Below are 19,050 nucleotides of genomic sequence, written 5' to 3'. Positions count from 1 at the left end.
GAAACTGAGGCCCAAAGAGTTTGAACCAAGGTCACATGGCTAGTGTGTGGCAGCCTTAATGCCATTGTTTCACATTAGTTTTAGGCAGATCTAGTATGTGACCTTTTAATGTAGCAACTTACCATCAAGTGAATTGTCACAAGCTTTTTTCTCAATGGGGAGGTAAATTTCTTCCAATTTTTCAAAATTGTCTACCATGAAATATTTGTCTTTTGAGCCTGTTATATCAAAGAGTTCTTTCTCAGAAGCAGCAGCTACACCCACTCCATAAATGATGATGTTCTTATCTCTTAGTGTCTTGGCTGTGGCCTCGAGATCTTTACTATCATGAGATTCCCCATCAGTAATCACAATGAGCATTTGCTTTACACCGCTGTTGATTCGACTGCCTTTTTCCTCAGTAAATAGCTCATGGGATTTCTTCAGAGCCTTAGCTGTGTAAGTGTTCACTCCTCCTTTCAAGTAGTTAAGTCCCTTAATGACGCCTTCCTTGGTCGGGTAGGTATTAAGGTAGAAGAGGATTTCAGGATCATCTGCATATTTGAGGGCTCCAAATTGAACACCATCACTGCCAACATCCGACTTGTTCACCAAGTGCATCGTAAAGTTTATCATGCTCTGATGCTGATGAGGGTCGATGCTCGAGGAATCATCCAGCACAAATACAATGTCTAGCTTTTGAATCTGTTTGCATTCTGCAAGAAAGAGAAAGGTTTCATAATAAAGGCCATGCAGTTAACATCCTACAGCATTGGCTGGGGGAAAGCAATTCTCATGGAAGATGTGCAGTCTTCCTGCACACAGAAAACACTAAAGAGATAATCCCAGAGTTGCCACTCAGTCCAACCAATACTAGAAGAAAGGACTCCTACCGTGAAATACTTTACAAGGAGTCACTTAGCTATTGCTCAAAGATGTCCAGGAAAGAAGAACCCATGAACTTCCCAAAGCAGCTAATTCTTCTTTTGGGCAATGTTACTCATTGGCAATACTTTCCTGAGATCAAACCTCAAAGTGTTCTTTGTGACCTTCTGCTCCTACTTCTGTATTATGGGGCCAAATTTAAAAAAAATCTATTTCCACAGATTGACCTTTTGAGTATTTGAAGACAGCTGTCATGCCCACTCTGGACCCTTCTCCATCCCTGAGCTCCTTCCATATACTATACGGATTCCTTTCCTTTCCTTCCTCTGGACATCTCCTTCAGTTATCTAATCTCTATACTGTGCTGTTTCCAAACTGATGTTTGAGAAAAATCTAATTACTACTAATTGAAGATCAGCATTTGAAATAAGACATTTCACTCATTCCTATCCAGAAAAACACACAAGTATCTGAGAAAAGAAGGCACGGCCACATGGTTAAACTCGCCTCGTGTCTGAAAGGTTGGATTTACAGAACTGTTGGCTCAATTCTTTAACCTGTGGCACCCAAGACACATCTTTGGATCCTCCCTCTCTCTCAGAACTGGATCAGCCTCATGGGGTAAGTTAAAACCCACAATTGCCTTTAATTTGTATGTTGATTGGTGTGTTCCTTGATTTGCTTGATTATCCCAAAAATCATTGCAGCATTAGCTGCCAATGAACTTAACACTACATGTTTTATAAATAACTACTTCCTGTTGTTTGAATTTAAAAAAAAGACACGAAATGGCTTGAAACTATAGCTGTGGACTCAACTGGAGGATAAATATAAAATCTTTAAAATTAGGAAGGGAGATCTGTATTTAGGTCATCTACAGAAGAATGCAAAGACAGAAAGTAATAGGAGAATTTAAAGGTGAAGAGGTAGACTGTCTTTCCATATCCAATACCATGGCTCTCTCTAAACATGTCTTTATATTTCAATACTACATCAACACATATCTCTTCTAAGACTTGTAACTAAATCTTAGAAAAATGTTGGGAAACATCAAAGCCAGATTTTAGGTTAGTATGTTTTCCCCCCCTATACTTTCAAGTATTTTTCAGTCATGTTTGACTCTTCATGACCCCATTTGGGGTTTTCTTGGCAAAGATATGGTGTGGTTTGCCATTTCCTTCTCTAGCTCATTTTACAGATAAGGAACTGAGGCAAACAGGATTAAGTAACTTGCCCAGGGTTCCACAGCTAGTAAATGACTGAGGCAGGATTTGAACTCATTAGGACGAGTCTTTCTGATTCCAACCCCAGTGCTCTATTCACTGTCCCACTTAGCTGCCCATAAATTTTTAGTCGTTTTTCAGATATGTCTGACTTTGTGATCCCATTTAAGGTTTTATTGGCAGAGATATTGGAATGGTTTCCTATTTCCTTCTCCATCTCATTTTACAGATGAGGAAACTGAGGCAAACAAGGTTAAGTAACTTGCCCAGGGTCATACAGCTAGTAAGTCTCTGAAGCTGGATTTGAACTCAGGAAGATGAGTCTTCATGACTTTAGGCCCGGCACTCTATCCACTGTGCCACCTAACAGTGCTTTATGATATTACTTGGCCAAATTCTTAATTCATAATACCCACGGCTACCAGAGCCTTGGTTAAAAACATATAGAGTGGAAAAAAAATGAATTTTTCCAAAGGCAGCTTTAATTATGTCCAAGGACTGGTACTGAATTATGAATTCTAGCTTATTATTATCATGATTGTGATTTGTATTATTATTCCAAAAATCATTTAAGAAGTATTAACATATCATGTTCTAGAAAACTAAATTCAAGTCATTTTAGTGAAAATGGAGACTACTTACCATCGAGAGTGCAAATATCAAAAACCAGCTTATCTTCAAGTAGCTTTTGGTTATCAAAACTCTCAACATAATAAACCAAGTTTGCATTTCCAGTGATATCCTCTAGCTGAGGTGATTTTGATCGGAAGATCGCAACCAAGAGGATAGTGACTCCTTTATTCCGAAGATCTAAAGCTGGTTCTTTAACTTTGTCATGTGCCTTCCCATCAGTGACGAGGATGAGAAACTTCTTCACACCAGAACGTCCTCCCTTCAAGGGTTCAAAGTAATCAGACACAAATCTCAGTGCTTTTCCTGTATAGGTTTTACTTCCAATAGGACTCATTCTGTCAATTGCATCAAAAATGTCACTTTTGGTCATATGTTCAGTGAGCCCAAATTCTTTCTTGGTAAAATTGCTGAACTGAATGACACCAACATGTCCTTGATCAATGCCAATATGAGACTTATCCACCAGATTTTTCATAAATTCTTTTACTTTGCTGAAGGTAGCAGCTCCCATGCTCCCAGAACTATCCACCAGAAACATGATGTCTGCTTTTTTGTCTTTACAGTCTGTAGGTTGTTAAGGGAAAAAAATGGTGTTAATCAAGGTAACCATTTTCAAACTAAAAAGATAGCAAAAGCAAATATCATTAAAACATTAAATCACATTATAAAGATCAACTCAAATTGTATGATGCATTCTTTCCTTCAGGTCATGAAGGTTGCTCCCTAATATACTAACTCAGTGAAAAGCATTCTGGGGGCCAAATGATATAAACAGGCAGTTTTTGGACGAAGAAATCAAAGTTATGAATAGTTCTATAAAAATTCTCTAAATCATTATTGATTAGAGAAGTGCAAATTAAAACAACTTTGAAATATCACCTCTTACCTATCAAATTGGCTAAAATGACAGAAGGAGAAAATGACAAATGTTTGAGAGGATGCAGAAAAATTAGGGCACCAGTATACTGTTGGTGGAACTGTGAACTGATTCACCCATTTTGAAAACCAATCTGGAATTATGCCCAAAGAGTTATAAAACTGTATACCCTTTGACCCAACAATATCACTATTAGGTTTGCTTCTCAAGGTGATTGGGGGAAAAGGAAAAAAATAACTATATGTTCTAAAATATTTATAGCAGCTCTCTTTGTGGTAGCAAAAAACTGGAAATTGAGGGGATGTCCATCAATTGGGGAATGGCTAAACAAGTCGTGGTATATGATTGTGATGGAATACTACTATACTACAAGAAATGATGAACTGGTTGATTTTAGAAAAACATGGAAAGACTTGCAAGAAATAATAAAGAATGAAATGAGCAGAACCAAGAAAATATTGTATATAGTAACAACAATATTGTCTGAACTGTGAGCAACTAAGTTATTCCAAGTATTATAAATATTCAAACCAATTACAAAAACCTATGAAAGAAGATGCTATCTACCTCTAGAGAAAGAACTGATTAGTAGAAATTTGCATAGTATGGTTTTACATATATTTTACACATATATACATATATATTTACCTTCACATACATACATACATACATACATATGTGTGTGTGTGTGTGTGTGTGTGAAATGGTGGTCTTCTCTAGTGCAGGCTGGGGACAGTGGGAAAAAGACTGCTTGGAACTTAATGTAACAAAAAAAATTAAATTAAATTTCAAAAAAAAAGCTTTCTCATGGGTCGTGGGATAAGGAAAAAAAGGAAGAAAAGTATCTTGGAGCCTGAAAGAATATATGCTGCATCCAAAATTAATCATTTACTATCAAGGAGTATTTGATGAAATAGAAAAATATTATTCCACATCATCATTCTATAACATCTTTTTCTTGAGTTTTCCAAGGAGGATTCATAAATCTACCTTGGAAATTTGAAGAACCCCAGAATCTTGGAATTGGGAGGAAACCCAAAGGAGGTCTTGTCCAACCTGGATCTGAACAAGAATTCTCTCTATAACATTCCCAACAAGTAATCATCCAGACATTGCTTGAAGACCTCTAAGAAGGATGGGGTCATTATCTTCCCAGGCAGCCCTCTCTACCTTCACTTATAGATCATGCTCATTGTTAGGAAGCCTTTCTTGACATCAAGCCTGAATTCGCCATATTGCCATCCTTCCTATCTCATAACTTGATCATCTATCATCTGGAAGATATTTGTGAAGAAATGCACGGGAGGAAGTGATTTATCTTACCTCTTTCATGGCAGATGCTCTGAACAATTTCATCCTTTATGCCTTTTAAAGAGTCAAAATTATGTACAAATTTAACTCTGTCCTTTGACCCTGCTATGTCTTCCAGCTCATGTATGTTGGCTCCTTTGACGCCAATTGCATGAATGATGACATCTTCCTCCCTCAGTCTCTTGGCTGGTTCTGTAACTTTATCATCAGACTTCCCATCTGTCAAGACAAGGAGATGACAGGGGATGTTGCTGGGCTGCTTCCTCTTGGAGCCCTGTATCACTTGCAGCATGAAATTCAGGGCTGCTCCTGTATTTGTCGTGTATCCCATCTGTCGGATATTGAGAATGGCTTTGCCTAAGTTCACCTTGTTAGAATGTACGCCAATGCCAAACTCCTCTTGACTACTGGTCGAATACTGCACTGCCCCAAACCGGACCTTCTCTGGGGCAACAATAAACATTTGCGTCACCTCAATCATGAAATTCTTGATTTCTTGGAAGTAGTTTTTAACACTTCCTGAGCCATCAATGAGAAAATAGATATCGGCCTTTTCTGTTTCAATGCAGCCTGCAAGGAAATAAAAAGTTTATGCACAGTTAATGTTGGCACACTCAGAAAGAGCATCTAGGGAGAAACATTAAGGCTTTGGACGTTTTAAAGAAAATCTTCTTGAGCCAACTTTCTGGATCCTTTACATAATATCACATAGACATGGAGAAGTGGATCATCTGAACCTTGGAGGCCTTCTATCACCCAAAATTCTATGAACAAAATTTGTATTTGAGAGATATTTACAGGTATACATAGTCAGGTGTCCAGATGGGAAATTAAATTTTTAAAAGCAATCAATAAAGCATTTATTAAGTGCCTACTTTGTGCTGTGTGTAAAGTGCTAGGGATTCAAAGGCAAGATTAATTAGTCCCTGACCTCAAGGGGTTTATATTTGGTCTGGAGATACAACATATACACACATAAGTGTGTATAACATATATTTAAAATAAATATGACACATTTTTGAAGTTGTTATTCATTTTAGAAAATAACAATGGAATGAAAAGGAACCTAGCAGAGGCCATGTTCCATTAAAGGAAAAATGCAGGTGACAAATTAGTTGCTTCCAAATAACTTTTTCATAATTTATGACTGTGGAAATTCCTAATTATTCAACTCTAGTGAGTATATTAAAAAAAAGGATTTTTTTCCCTTGAAAGTTTGAAGCATAAAACACTTGAATAGGAAGGCTACTTGATTGTCAAAAAATTCATTTAAAGGGAGTGGTCAGTTGGTTTTCAGAGGGCATATGAGAAGACAATGCAAATAACAGGATCAGAAAAATCCCACCAAATTGCTTCAATTAGTTCTCAGTACCAGTCACCTTGCTTTATAATCTTCCTGGGGCTGGGTAAGGCCTATGCTAAATGTTGATATGTTGTGGGGCACCAATTATACTTGTTTAGTAATAATTATCAGTGAAACCAATTAAATTTGATACATAAAACAGTTCTTAACTTTTTTTTGATGTTTTTGTGCTTATTTGGCAGTTAGATAAAACTTACGATCCCTTCTCAGAATTATGTTCTTAAATGCATAAAATACAAAGGATTTCGAAGGAAATACATAATATTTAAATAAGACTATCAAATTACAAAAAAAACCCAAATTCATAGATCCTCCCCGGACTAAGAACCCTTTGCATTTACATTTTTCTACACTTTATGACTACAAATTGCAGAAAAGGTGAACCTGCATTGATAGAAGGAATTTCCTCATCTAACAGTTCATTATGCTAGTGAAATCATAGATTCAATCTCTATCCATTAATGTGCCACAAGTTATTTAAGAATTCCCCCCTTTTCAGAAGATCGCTTCTAGTTTGGGCTTTGTTTTGGGGAGTTGATTTTTTTTTTCAATTACTAACAAATGTTTCTATGAAAATCTCTGAGTGGATATCTCTTTTCAAATGTTACTGATAATACTTTCAGGGTTTATTCCCAACAATAAAATATTCCATCAAGGGACATGATGATTTTTCCCTAACTTTTACTACACAATATTAGATTGCTTTTCTTTTTTCTTAAATGGATTTTTATTGTTATCATTTATTTTTCTATCATCTAGAATTTCCTGTCTCCTTCCTCTTTCTGCTTTTCCCTTCCAAAGAGTTATCTCTTATAACAAAAAAACAGATTGCTTTTCAAAAAGATTATACAAATGGGTATCATATTGTTTGTCTTCTCAATGGGTAGGAGAGGAATTAGAGTGAGAGGATTAGGAACTTAAAATTTTAAAAGCAAATGTTAAAAATTTTTTTAAAACATGGCAATTGCAAAAAAAAATTACATAAACGTGCAATTTTACTAGCAATGAATGAGTGTCTCTGTTCCTCAACAACCTCGCCAACATTGTTTCCTTGTATTTAATAATCTTTGCCAATTTTATGGGAGATGGTATCCCCAAGTTGCTTTAATTTGCATGTCTAATAGACAATTAGAAAAAAAAGATTTACAATCATTTGATAGTAGAGGGAAAAAAAATAGAGAGATGCAAATTAAAGCCACAAATTAAATAAGGCTTTAATAGCCTAAAACTGTACTAGGACTGTTGCAACAGCCTATATTCTTTGATCGTTGTCCATTGTGGGCGGAAAGTTACAGTACATTTTTGAGCAAACTGTTTTAATAACAACTCACCAAAGCTAGATACCTATACATTTTCACCTCAGGCAACTAGAAGCAGAACTATGGCAGAAGAAAATTGAAAATGCGGAGGTGAAGACATACCTGTCCTGTAACGTTCAGTATGTTCACGTTGGACAGACATCCTGTACTGTATTTCATACTGGAGTTTGTTTAGAAAAGTGACACTGTAAGGTTCCAGGTCTGTGTAGCTCTTCTGGATGGAAATATAATGATCTACAGGGTAAGACACTATCTGTTCCAACTGGGTGATGTTGTAGCCTTCAATGCCTATGGCAAATATGGAGACACCCTGCAGGAGAAGGTCCTCAGCTGCCTCGTTCACCTCGTCTTCTGATGATCTATGAGTGACCAGGACAGCTATCTGTCGCACGCCCTGGGCCTTCCTGCTGTGGCTAAAGACTTCTTCTCTGGCCTTCTTCAAGGCTTTCCCAATATAGGCCTTTCCATCCCTTAGAGAGAGGCTCCCAATGGCCTGTGCAATCTCCGCGTGGCTCATGCGAGATTCCAGAGAAGTCACCACCTCCGCCCTGTCGCTGAATCTCAACATGCCTATCCTGGTACAACCTGCCCTCACATCCATGGAGGCTGTGATGTTCTCCAGGAACCTCTGAAGGTCTTCCAAGTTTCCTCTGACCTCCAAGGACTCATCCAATAGAAAGACAATGTCAGCCACAGAATCTCTTTCACATACTGTGAGGACAAAGGAAGAATCCAAAGGTTAATATAGCCTGCTTATCTACTTCTGTGATGGCAACATTCACTGCTTGAAAGACATTGTAAAGTGAAGACATTAGTTAGGTTCATTTGGTAAGACCTGGGTTCAAATCTTGACTCTGGCACTTAGTAGCTGTGTGCTTTTAGGTGAGTCACTTAACTTTTGTTCGTCTCAAGCAACCCTCTGAGATCATAAATGATAGATCAGTTGCAAACAGCATCAGTTCTCTTGACACAAATCATATATTCTTGATGTATCATTGATCTCACAGGATTGTTTGGGGGCCAAAATAACAGAATGACTGCAAAGTCCTCAGAAACATTAAAGTGTGATGGAAACATCAGCTATCATCATTGTAGCTAATCCCCATTTTACAGAGAGAACAATAAAGGCGCCTCAAATAGATATGACTTGTCTAAGGTCACAGAGCTACTAAGTGGATCTGAAGCAAGACCTGTACTTAGGTCTTCTTGATTCCAAGTCCCACACTCCAACACCTCTGCTCAGAAAAGTACTAATTACCAATGCGAAAATCACTTCTGAATGAGTATGCTAGCTATGTGCAGTCAGATTACTGGTTGGTTACAGCAAGACAAAAAAACCAAACCAACTGGAGTTATTTTTTTCTTCATCAGATCATAGATTTGGATCTGGAAGGAAATCCAGAGGTCATCTTTTCCAACCCCTGTCATTTTACACATGAAGACTCTCAGACCGAAAGTTAAAAGACATGCCAAAGGTCACGTAGTAAAATGGAAAGGCAGGATTGGAACCCAATACCAATTCCAAATCCAGTATTCATTCTACTGCAGAAGAAAGGGTTAAGATTAAAAAAAATAACAATGCAATTACAGCAGCTCCAACCCAAAATGTAATTCTGTCAGATGACGGTCTCTTCTGTCAAAAGGTATTGCAAATGAATTTATACTCTGCACCAGTGTTTCCCGTTGCTACTATGTGATCTCTGCTTGGCAAGGAGATTGAACAGACAAAATAACGTATTTGCTCAAAGCTGTTCTTAAAACAATATTGCTGGGGGCACCTAGGTGGCGCTGTGGATAGAGCACTGGCCCTGAAGTCAGGAGGACCTGAGTTCAAATCTGGCCTCAGACCAAACGCTTGGCACTTACTAGCTGTGTGACCCTGGGCAAGTCACTTAACCCCAATTACCTAAAAAACCAAAACAAAACAATATTGCTGTTATTGTATACAACATTCTCCTGGTTCTGCTCATTTTGCTCTTTGTTATTTCATGCAAGTCTGTCCATATTTTTTTAAGATCATCAAGATCATCATTTCTTATATCACAGCAGTATTCCATCACAATCATATACCACATTGTGTTCAGCCATTGCTCAATTGACAGGCATCCCCAATATTTCCAGTTCTTTGCCCCCACAAAGACAGGCGCTATAAATATTTTAGAATATATAAATTATTTTCTTTTTTCCCTAGTAATCTTTCGAAACAGACCTAGTAGTGGTCTGTTAGTAGCTTAAAAAGGCCAAGGTCTCCCACTGCATCCAAGGTGTCCTTATCCACATCTTGCCACTGGATCTAGATGGCTGCAGAGGAAAAGGTGAGGCTGGTGACTTTGCACAGCCCTCCCTCACTTAAATTCAACTCACTTGCATGTCCTGGCATCACCTTCCTGATGCCATGGTCCTCTTGGAGAACAAAGGACAAACACTAGCAGCAAATGAATTAACAGTAAAGATACCCATGTCTTTAGAGAAGCTGCTAGGTGGCACCATAGTACACAGAAAACTGGGCCTGGCATCAGGAGGACCCGAGTTCAAATTTAACCTAAGACACTTCTAGCTGAGTGACCCTGGGCAAGTCCCTTAACCTCTGCTTGCCTCCATTTCCTCAACCATAAAATGGGGATAATAGCTCCTATTCCTCAGGGTTGTTGTGAGGATCAAACAAGATAATCTTTGTAAAGCATTTAGCACAGTGCCTGGCATATAGCAGGTTCAACATAAACGTGTTTCTTTCCTTCCTTCTTTCCTAGAGACGCCATGTCTTAGAGAATTCAACTTATTCAAAATAAATACCACAACAAGGGACAGAGAAAGCCCAGTAACTGCCTCAGGCAACCAACATTTGGTCTTCTTGCCAAGCAGAGCCAAGAAGATGGCGGGCAGGGGTGCAATACTTTAAAATACAAATTCATTTGTAAAACCTCCCAAGAGACAATTACAGAAAGTGACCATCAGCATCACCTCACAAAACAGCAAGAAGAAGTTGAGGAGGGAATGAAAAAGGAGAAATCTGTAGATGATCCTGGAAGCAAGTCAACAAATACATGTGAAGTGGAACAGATTGTTTAAGTTTTCTACAGTGATTTTATTCTTGTTAGCAACAAACGTGAAACCACTTCATTTGGATTCCACCATCTCAGTAGTTTACCAGTAATGATAATGAATTGAAATGAGGAAGTACAGCTGAGGCTGACCTGACCACATATATATTGGTCAATATGCACCTATGTGTAGATCGAAGAAATCCATGCTAGAAGCAACACAATTTTAAAGGAACCAATGGTTTACTCTTCAATATATTTCAAAGAGATGAAGATTTCAAAAAAATGGAGAAGTTTATATATTTTATTATTATCCAGAAGGGTGATAAGGAAGAAATCAGCTACTGCAAAAATCTGCCAACTGCCTCATCTTTTATTGTAAACAATCTACGCACCCAGTGAGGTATCCTTGATGAAAATAAGAGATGAGAATAAGCACGCTTTTGCAGATGGTTTTTGACCATGGACCACATCTTCACAGGCACACAGTTAACAGAGAGATATAGGGAATATAATATCTATTTGTGTCTATTGTTTGTAGATTTCTTTTAAAAGCATATGATTTGATGGAGCAAAATGAGGCCTTAAAATTTCTCCTCCAACAAGCTATCTTACATACATTAAGACCATACAAGGTTTTGTTACAGATGTGATAAAATTCCTTCTCTAGCTCATTTTACAGATGAGGAAATTGAGGCAAACAGGATTAAGTGACTTGCCCAGGGTCACACAGCTAGTAAATGTCTGAGGCCATATTTGAACTCAGGTCTTCCCGACTCCAGACCCAAGGCTTTTTCCCCTGTGCCACCTAGCTCCCTCATAAATATGCTAGTCAACAATGATGTATGTAAGTGGATAAAAGACATGTAGGACCAGAAAAGGAACTGGGTACTGTACTCAGTATCCAGTAAATACAGAAAGGGTCTTAGGATGCATATGGAGGATTTAGATAACAGTCATACATGATAAAAAAAAAAAAGGTGAATAGGCTGCAATTTACACAGATGGAAGGAATGCCTGCATAAGATCATGGACCTATTAAGTGTTACTCTATCAACCAACAAGCATTTATTAAGTACCTACTGTATTTTTAGGACACACAATGCTACAAGGAATACAGAAATGTGATCCCAATATATTTCATTTATGCAGCTTTCAACATTTGTAAATGAAGTCTGGTTTCTCCATGGAATTAGATATCTCTCATATAACTTCTGTCAATTTACTCACCTACTTCATCAACATCTTGCATTCTTGCCTTTTGCTTTATTGTCTCCTTAATGATCCTGGTCATGTTGCCTGAAAACATTCCAACGTTTCTGACTGCCCTAAGGTTATAGTGATGCTGAGAAGTGGCCATGGCTTTTAGGTTTTCTTCTGAAGCCTCTTGTATCCCCAGTGCAATGATTTCTACCCCATCTCTGTGTAAGGCTTCTGCAGGCCCTACCACATCATCCTCAGATTTGGCTGAAGCCAAAACAACTAAAATCTGGGGAAATAATTTCTTGTCTCTTCCATTTGCTGGCCCCGAGAAGTAGGTCTTGTGGACTTTCTCTAGAGCATTGCCTACCCGCAGGGACCCACCAATGTAGTTAAAGTTCTTCTTGAGGTGGTCAAACATTGCCTTCTTAGTCTTGAAGGTGTTCAGCAGGAACTCCTGGTGTAGATCATCGCTGTACTGGGCAAGGGCGATACGGAACTTGTCAGCTTCAATAGGCAGACTGTTGATCATCTTGCTTATGAAGGTTCTCACAAAGGGAAAGGACGTACTCCCCAGGTGATCAGAGCTATCCACCAGGAACACAACATCAGCAAACTCAGGACCTGCAAACCCCAAGTCAGAAACAAAGAAGAAAAGAAACTTATTATAAGACCTGGATCCTCAACACCACAAGGCAATATAATACTGACTTGAGAAGCATAGTGTCATTTCGGACATAGACCCTAAATGCAAGAAAAGTATCATTCTGTGGTGGTCTAATCCTAGAAAATTATCATTAATATTGTCCTAATATTCCAAATTGGAATTTAGCAAAAAGAATGGAGAGCAGGCATACCCACCAATGGGAAGAATGGTTAACCAAATTATAGTATATGAATGTGATATAATACAATTATGTTGTAAGAAGGGAATGGTTTCAGAGAAACCTGGATGATTTGTATAAACTGATGCAGAGTGAAGTAAGCAGAATCAGGAGAACAATTCATAACACTAACACTGTGAAAATGAACCAATTTTGAAAGACTTGGGAACTGTGATCGACACAATGATTGATCATAATTGAAGATGATTGATAATAAAGAATGCTATCCACCTCCCATCAGAGAGAGGATAGACTAATTGCAGATGAGACCCCAGTGTTTGGACATGGCCAATATGGACATTTGTTTTGCCTGACTGTGCACATTTGTTATGGGGTTTTGGTTTTCTTTTTTCTTTTCTCTTGTAGTAGGTGGGGTAGGGGGTGGATGATAGGCTAGGGAGAGACAGAAGAGGAAAAAAAATGATTGGGGAAAAAAATTTTAATTAACAAACAAACAAAAGAGGAATGGGTGGAGGGGAAAGGCTTGGTGTTTTTTTTTTCCCCTTAACTCTATGCTAGTGACTTTCCACCATCTGGAACCACCAATCTTTAATGTAGTATTGAAATTAGGCCAAGGTGGTACTGCGCTGGAGGGAAAGAAAACCTTTGCTCAGTGGACAATGAAGTGGACTTTGAAAGTGGGTTAGGGTGAGCAAGACTGTCCTATGGAAATCTTCCCAGGGGCTTGGCATCTTGACAGTTTGCACAGACTGCCTTGTCTGTGTATAGAAGAAGGGCATGGGGGTGGGGTGGGTATTGTTCAGCTCTGGAGATAAGTCAAATTAACCATGCCGAGGCATAAACCAAATATACTAGAACCAGGAGTAGGAGGGGTGACTCTCCCACCTCACTTCAAGATAGCTATTCTCTGCTGCTGCTGTTACTTAGCTCATTAGATAGAATACATTGTAAGATGGCTGTTACATTAGGTAAAATTAGTCTATATTATAAGAATATTAGGATATAATGTAAGATTCTAACCTCAAGAACTTCAAGGTTAGGATGCTGGCTTATGGGAGAGGTTTTAAAAATTATCTCTACCATGACCATTTTAAAGGAAGGTCAGAAAGGAAACATTCATTTTGAGAAATGTGGGGAAGAGAGCTGAATCAGGAGCACTGAGGTAGAGAGGGAGAAGTGATTGGATTTTTTTTCACTTGTTAAATTTCCGATGCAATCTAACCTGCTTAGTTGGGCAGAAATAATAATGGCTGGTCAGGATTTAGGAGACAACCTAATTTCTGTACTTAGACCAGAATTAGAGTGAAAGACAGAGTCTTTTAGATTTCATACAAATCATGAATTCTAACTACATCTTTGTTATGTTCTAGTGTTTAGATGGTTTGGTGGTATTGCATACTTACAAAGTGCTGCCTGTGGTGGGTTTTTTTTTTAATAGACAGCCACTTTATCTGATTGTTTGGGGTTTTTTTTTTCAGTCCTTAGTTTTCAGTCCATCCCCACCCCTTCCTTCACTTCTGAAAATGTGGTGACCCGTGACAAACAAACAGTAATAGAAATGAAATAGACAAATACCAGGGCTCTGATCAGCTGATGTTCCAGCCCAGATGATTAAGGTCAGTGAGATTAGCAGCATCTTCATCTTGTAGAATGTTTTTAAGCTTGGACTCTGGGAAGGAAACAAATTTATTTATAAGAGATAAAAATAAGCTTACTACATACAGGAATATTGGGCAAAACTGGGTTTTTGGACAATGTATGTCTAGAAAGAATGCATTGGGCTGTCATGGGGCTCAGCAGTGGACCAATGGAAAATGTAATAAAGAAGAGATATAGGCAGATTTGTAACAAGGGTGGGGTGGTCAGGACTTTGTCCTAGGCAAAGTTCCACAGCTTAGAGGAGGCAAAAAAATGTTAAATAAAGATTGTGCAAATTTACATTTGTGACATTTACATTACCTGAGATCTCTTCTTCATGATGTTTAAATCAATTTTGGATACTCAAAGCCTTTCTAACTCCCTCAGCTTCCTCTCTCCTTGATAGGCAGGTGGAACACTCCTCCCAAAGCTTTCTTTTAGAGAAAGCTGGACCTGGACTCTCCAGCTCACACTTCACTGGTGTCCTCCCCACCACCCCTCCAGCCTCCTTTTGTGTGTCTACTTCCTCTATGTTCCCCATGGATTCTAAGTTCCTTGAGGGCAGGGATGTCTTTCTTTTTCTAATTTGTATCCATTACTTTGGCATTTAATGTTTACCAACTTGAGGTTATTTTCATTCCTTCAGCATCACATAAACTAGTTAGCTGGAATAATTAGTTAAATCAAGAAAGTTCCAGACAGTGCTCTAAATACCTCCACAGCTACAAAGCAGGAGAGTCACTTTTGTTCTGTTCTTCCCTAGGAGATGGGATCCCCCAAAGGAAATTTCCAGTTTCCCTGGATCTTTTCCTACAGAGGCTGGTGACCCTGGTTTACCTTTAAAGGATAGTGTACTGGAGTTTTCACCAGTGAGGATAGTATAAGATTTACCTCTACCACTAAAAAAAGAGTATTTATTCCAGGACATACTTAATGCTGCTTGCCCCAGGTTGTAAAATTCTGGTAAAGGTTCTATAGACTGACTCTGCCCTCAAGAATTTTCCATGTGAGTGCTGTCACTCCTATTATAATGATAGCTCTAATGATGACTACTGCCTATGTCTTCATCATGACTGAGCAAGAACCCATATGGAAGAGAGGATTCTGGATGGCAGAGTAGGTCAGAAAATTTTTGGCTCTCCAAATATCCTCCACAAAAAAAGACAGAACATTACCTCAGAGCAGCAGGAATAAACATGGGGTAAAGCAGTTGTCCTCCTAAGACAATCTGAGAAGACTCCAGGAAAGACTTGACCTCCAAGAACAGAGATTTGGTCTGAGTGATGAAGTGCAAACACCATAAGGCTGACTCTACAGAATCAACAAACAACAAGCTGTGGGGGCAGCTGGGTTGAGAGGCAGCCTCAGCATTAGAAACATTTATCTCACAGATAGTGTGGGGGTCTGACAGCTGAGGAGGAGGAGATTGAAGGACCCTCCACTGCCAAGCACAGCTGTGCTGACCAGACACATCCTGAGCTGTGTCTGGAGGGGAAAAGGAGGTAGCACACACCTGGTGAGTACAGTAGTGAGAGGCAGGGACCTTGTTAGCTGTGGGCACTTGCAGGACAGCAGAGTCCCAGGTTGCAGTTCTGGAGCAGAGAGGACGGCTATAGTTTTCAGCCACCAGAGGGACTATGTGGATTAAGATCATTTTCAGGACAGTGTGGCTGAGAGCCCTAGCCATGGTTTAGGAGTGGAGAGGAAAGCTCAAGGTTAGGCTCCAAGACACACCTCAGAAAATAACAGTAAGAAGGACCTGAGGTTTGGGGCATCACTCCCCATAGCTAGGGACTACAACTTGATTACACTAATAGCCGCTTAAAACAAAATTAAATAAATAAATAAAAATAGTAAGTGAGGGAGAAAGAACCCAACCATAAATAGTTACTATGGAGATACAGAAGATCTCGGTTCATATTCAAAGGAAGATAATAGAGCTAAAAAAAAATCACTCCTTTTTCAATGAGAAGTGTCAAATGGTCCCAAGCACAAAAAAGAGTTCTTGGAAGGACTTTAAAATTTAAATAAGAGAGATAGGGGGAAAATAAGAAAAAAAAATAAGAGGAATCCAAGAAAATCAAGAAAATTACAAAAAGAAAGTCAACCAACTGGAAATAAAGAATCAAAAACTTAAGGAAGAAATAATTTCTTGAAGACTAGAATTGGGCAAGGGGAAGCTAATGACATCCTAAGATACTATGAAATCATAAAACAAAATCAAAAGAATGAAAAAATAGAAGAGAAAGTGAAACATCTCATTGGAAAAACAATTGATCTGGAGAACAGATCAAGGAGAAATAATATAAGAATAGTTGGACTACCTGAAAATTATGATTAAAAAAAAAGAATTTTGATACAATATTATAAGAATTTATCAAGGAAAATTGCCCTGAAGTTCTAGAACAAGAAGGCAAAGTAGAAATAGAAAAAATCCACTTATCACTACCTGAGATTCCAGGAGGAAAATTTACAGGGATATATCAGAGCCAAGTTTCAAAGCTCCCAGGTTAAGGAGGAAATATTGAAAGCAACAAGAAAAAAAAATTTTAATATCATGGAGCTACAACAAGGATTATACAAGACTTAGCAGTTGCTATGTTGAAGGATCATAGCCTTACAATACTATATTCTGTAAAGCAAAAGAGCTGGGGTTATGACCAAGGCTAACTTACCCAGCAAAGTTAAGCATAATCCTGAATATGAAAAAAAAATGAACATTTAACAAACTCAAAGACTTTCAGGTTTTTGTGACAAAACCCCCAGAACTTAAAGGAAAATTTGACATATAACATTCAGGAGAAATACAAGGTAAACATTAAAGACCAATTATAAGGTACTCAATAAGGTTAAATTGTTTATTTTGTATATGTGAAAATATTAAAAGTACTCTTATGATTGTCACCATTATCTGGATAGTTTGAAAGAAAGGCATGGGCTAAGTACGATGGGGTGATGCGAAAAACACAAAACTACATAGGGAGAGATGAAAGGAGTAATTATCGCATTCAAATGAGGCATAAAAAGAAAATTTGATACAGAAGAAGCTAGTAGGGGAGAGGGAGGGTAGTAATGGAACCTTACTCTTATCAAGAATGGATTAAAGAGTGAATGACATATATATAGATATAGATATAGATATAGATATAGATATAGATATAGATATAGATATAGATATAGATATATGTATATACATATACGTGTGTGTGTGTGTGTGTGTGTGTGTGTGTGTGTATGGATAGAAAAGTCTTCTAAATTCAGAAAGAAACAAGAGGGCAAGGGGATAGAGTTGGGGGAGAGGATAAGGGAGGAATTCTTAGAGAAGAGGGGACGTTAAGGAATAGGAGGGCAAGGTAGCAGGTGGAAGTAAAGCAGAGGAGTGAGGAGAATAAATAGGGTGAGAAGGATAGTGAGGAAAAATAGGGAGGAGGAAAATACACAACTAATTGCAGCTTAGAATGTAAATGGGACAAATTTACCCATAAAATGGAAACAGACATCAAATTAAGAATTTGAATTCAACAATATGTTGCTTTTAGGAAACATTATAAAAATAAGAGATACACACAAAGATAAAATAAAGGGAAGGAGTAGAATTTAGTAAGTAAAAAAGAAAAGCAGGGATAATAATCACAATCTCAGACAAAGTTAAAGTTAAAATAGATTTAATCAAAAGGGAAAAGTAGAGAAACTATACTATGTGTCAGCATATTATTCAATATTGTTTTAGACCATTTAAAATATCAAGACAATGTAAAATGCCTCAGTATATTCCTGCCAAAACAGACACAGGAACTATATGAACATAAACACAAAACATTTTTTGTACAAATAAACTCAGATTTAAATAATTGAAGTAATATGTATTTTTTGTGAGTAAGTAAAGCTGATACAATTTTTAAAATGACACATTTACCTAACCTATTTATTCAATGTCATCTCAATTAAATTACTAAAAAAAGGTATTTTATAGAGTTAGAAAAAATAATAATAAAGTTCATTTGGAAGAACAAAAAGTCAGGAACTTCAAAGAAACCAAGGAAAAAAGATGTAAAGGAAATAGTATCAGTAGTATCAGACCTTAAACTATATTATAAGGCAAGAACACTGTTGAAGTATAAAAAGGATAATTTTGATTATTTTGAATAAAGGTTTTCTCGTATAAATAAAACCTATGTAGCCAAGAACAGAAGGAATGCAGAAAACTGGGGGGAAACTTTCATAGACAATCTCTCAGGATGTGATTGGGTTGGAATATAGCTGTGGTGTAGGAAATGATGAGCTGGTTGATTTAGAAAAACATGGGAAAGAGTTGGACTTATTAAAGAAGATGCTATCCACCTTCAGAGAAACAGATGACAGGAGGAAATAGGTATAGTATAGTCTTACACATATGTGTATGAGTGTGTGCGTGCATGTGTGTGTGTGTGTGTGTGTGTGTGTGTGTGTGTGTGTGTATGTATGTGTATCCATGCTTAATTGTAGCCTTCTTTGGAGATAGGGAAAAAATAAAGTAAAAAGTGCATAGCAGAAAACAAGAGAAAATGAACAAGGAAACAAAGAAAAGCTGGTGAGATTTGAAAACAATGTGTAGTATTTATTATATAGGCTTTCGTGAAATGAAAATTTCTTGTTCTATACTGAATCCTCTCTTGTGATCTGCTACGTACATGATAATGTTTTTTTCTTCTCTCATTTTTTTCTTCTCATTTTGTATTTAAGTTTATAATTTTAAA

General features: G+C 37.7%; 1 protein-coding gene across 1 annotated transcript in view; it reads right to left on the bottom strand.

Moving 5' to 3' along the window:
• The window catches only part of COL6A5 (collagen type VI alpha 5 chain), a 115,009-nt gene that overhangs the window by 76,158 nt on the left and 19,801 nt on the right, over positions 1–19,050 (bottom strand). Inside the window, 6 exon segments of the mRNA XM_020987253.2 lie at positions 123–695; positions 2,730–3,284; positions 4,921–5,478; positions 7,693–8,301; positions 11,862–12,455; positions 14,252–14,345. Coding sequence (XP_020842912.1) covers positions 123–695; positions 2,730–3,284; positions 4,921–5,478; positions 7,693–8,301; positions 11,862–12,455; positions 14,252–14,345 — 2,983 coding nt within the window.

Source organism: Phascolarctos cinereus, unplaced genomic scaffold, assembly GCF_003287225.1.
Source record: "Phascolarctos cinereus isolate Bilbo 61053 unplaced genomic scaffold, phaCin_HiC Scaffold_1;HRSCAF=81, whole genome shotgun sequence".
NCBI lineage: Eukaryota > Metazoa > Chordata > Mammalia > Diprotodontia > Phascolarctidae > Phascolarctos > Phascolarctos cinereus.
Note: the sequence above shows the minus strand (reverse complement) of the source record. Positions and strands in the feature narration are given on the sequence as shown.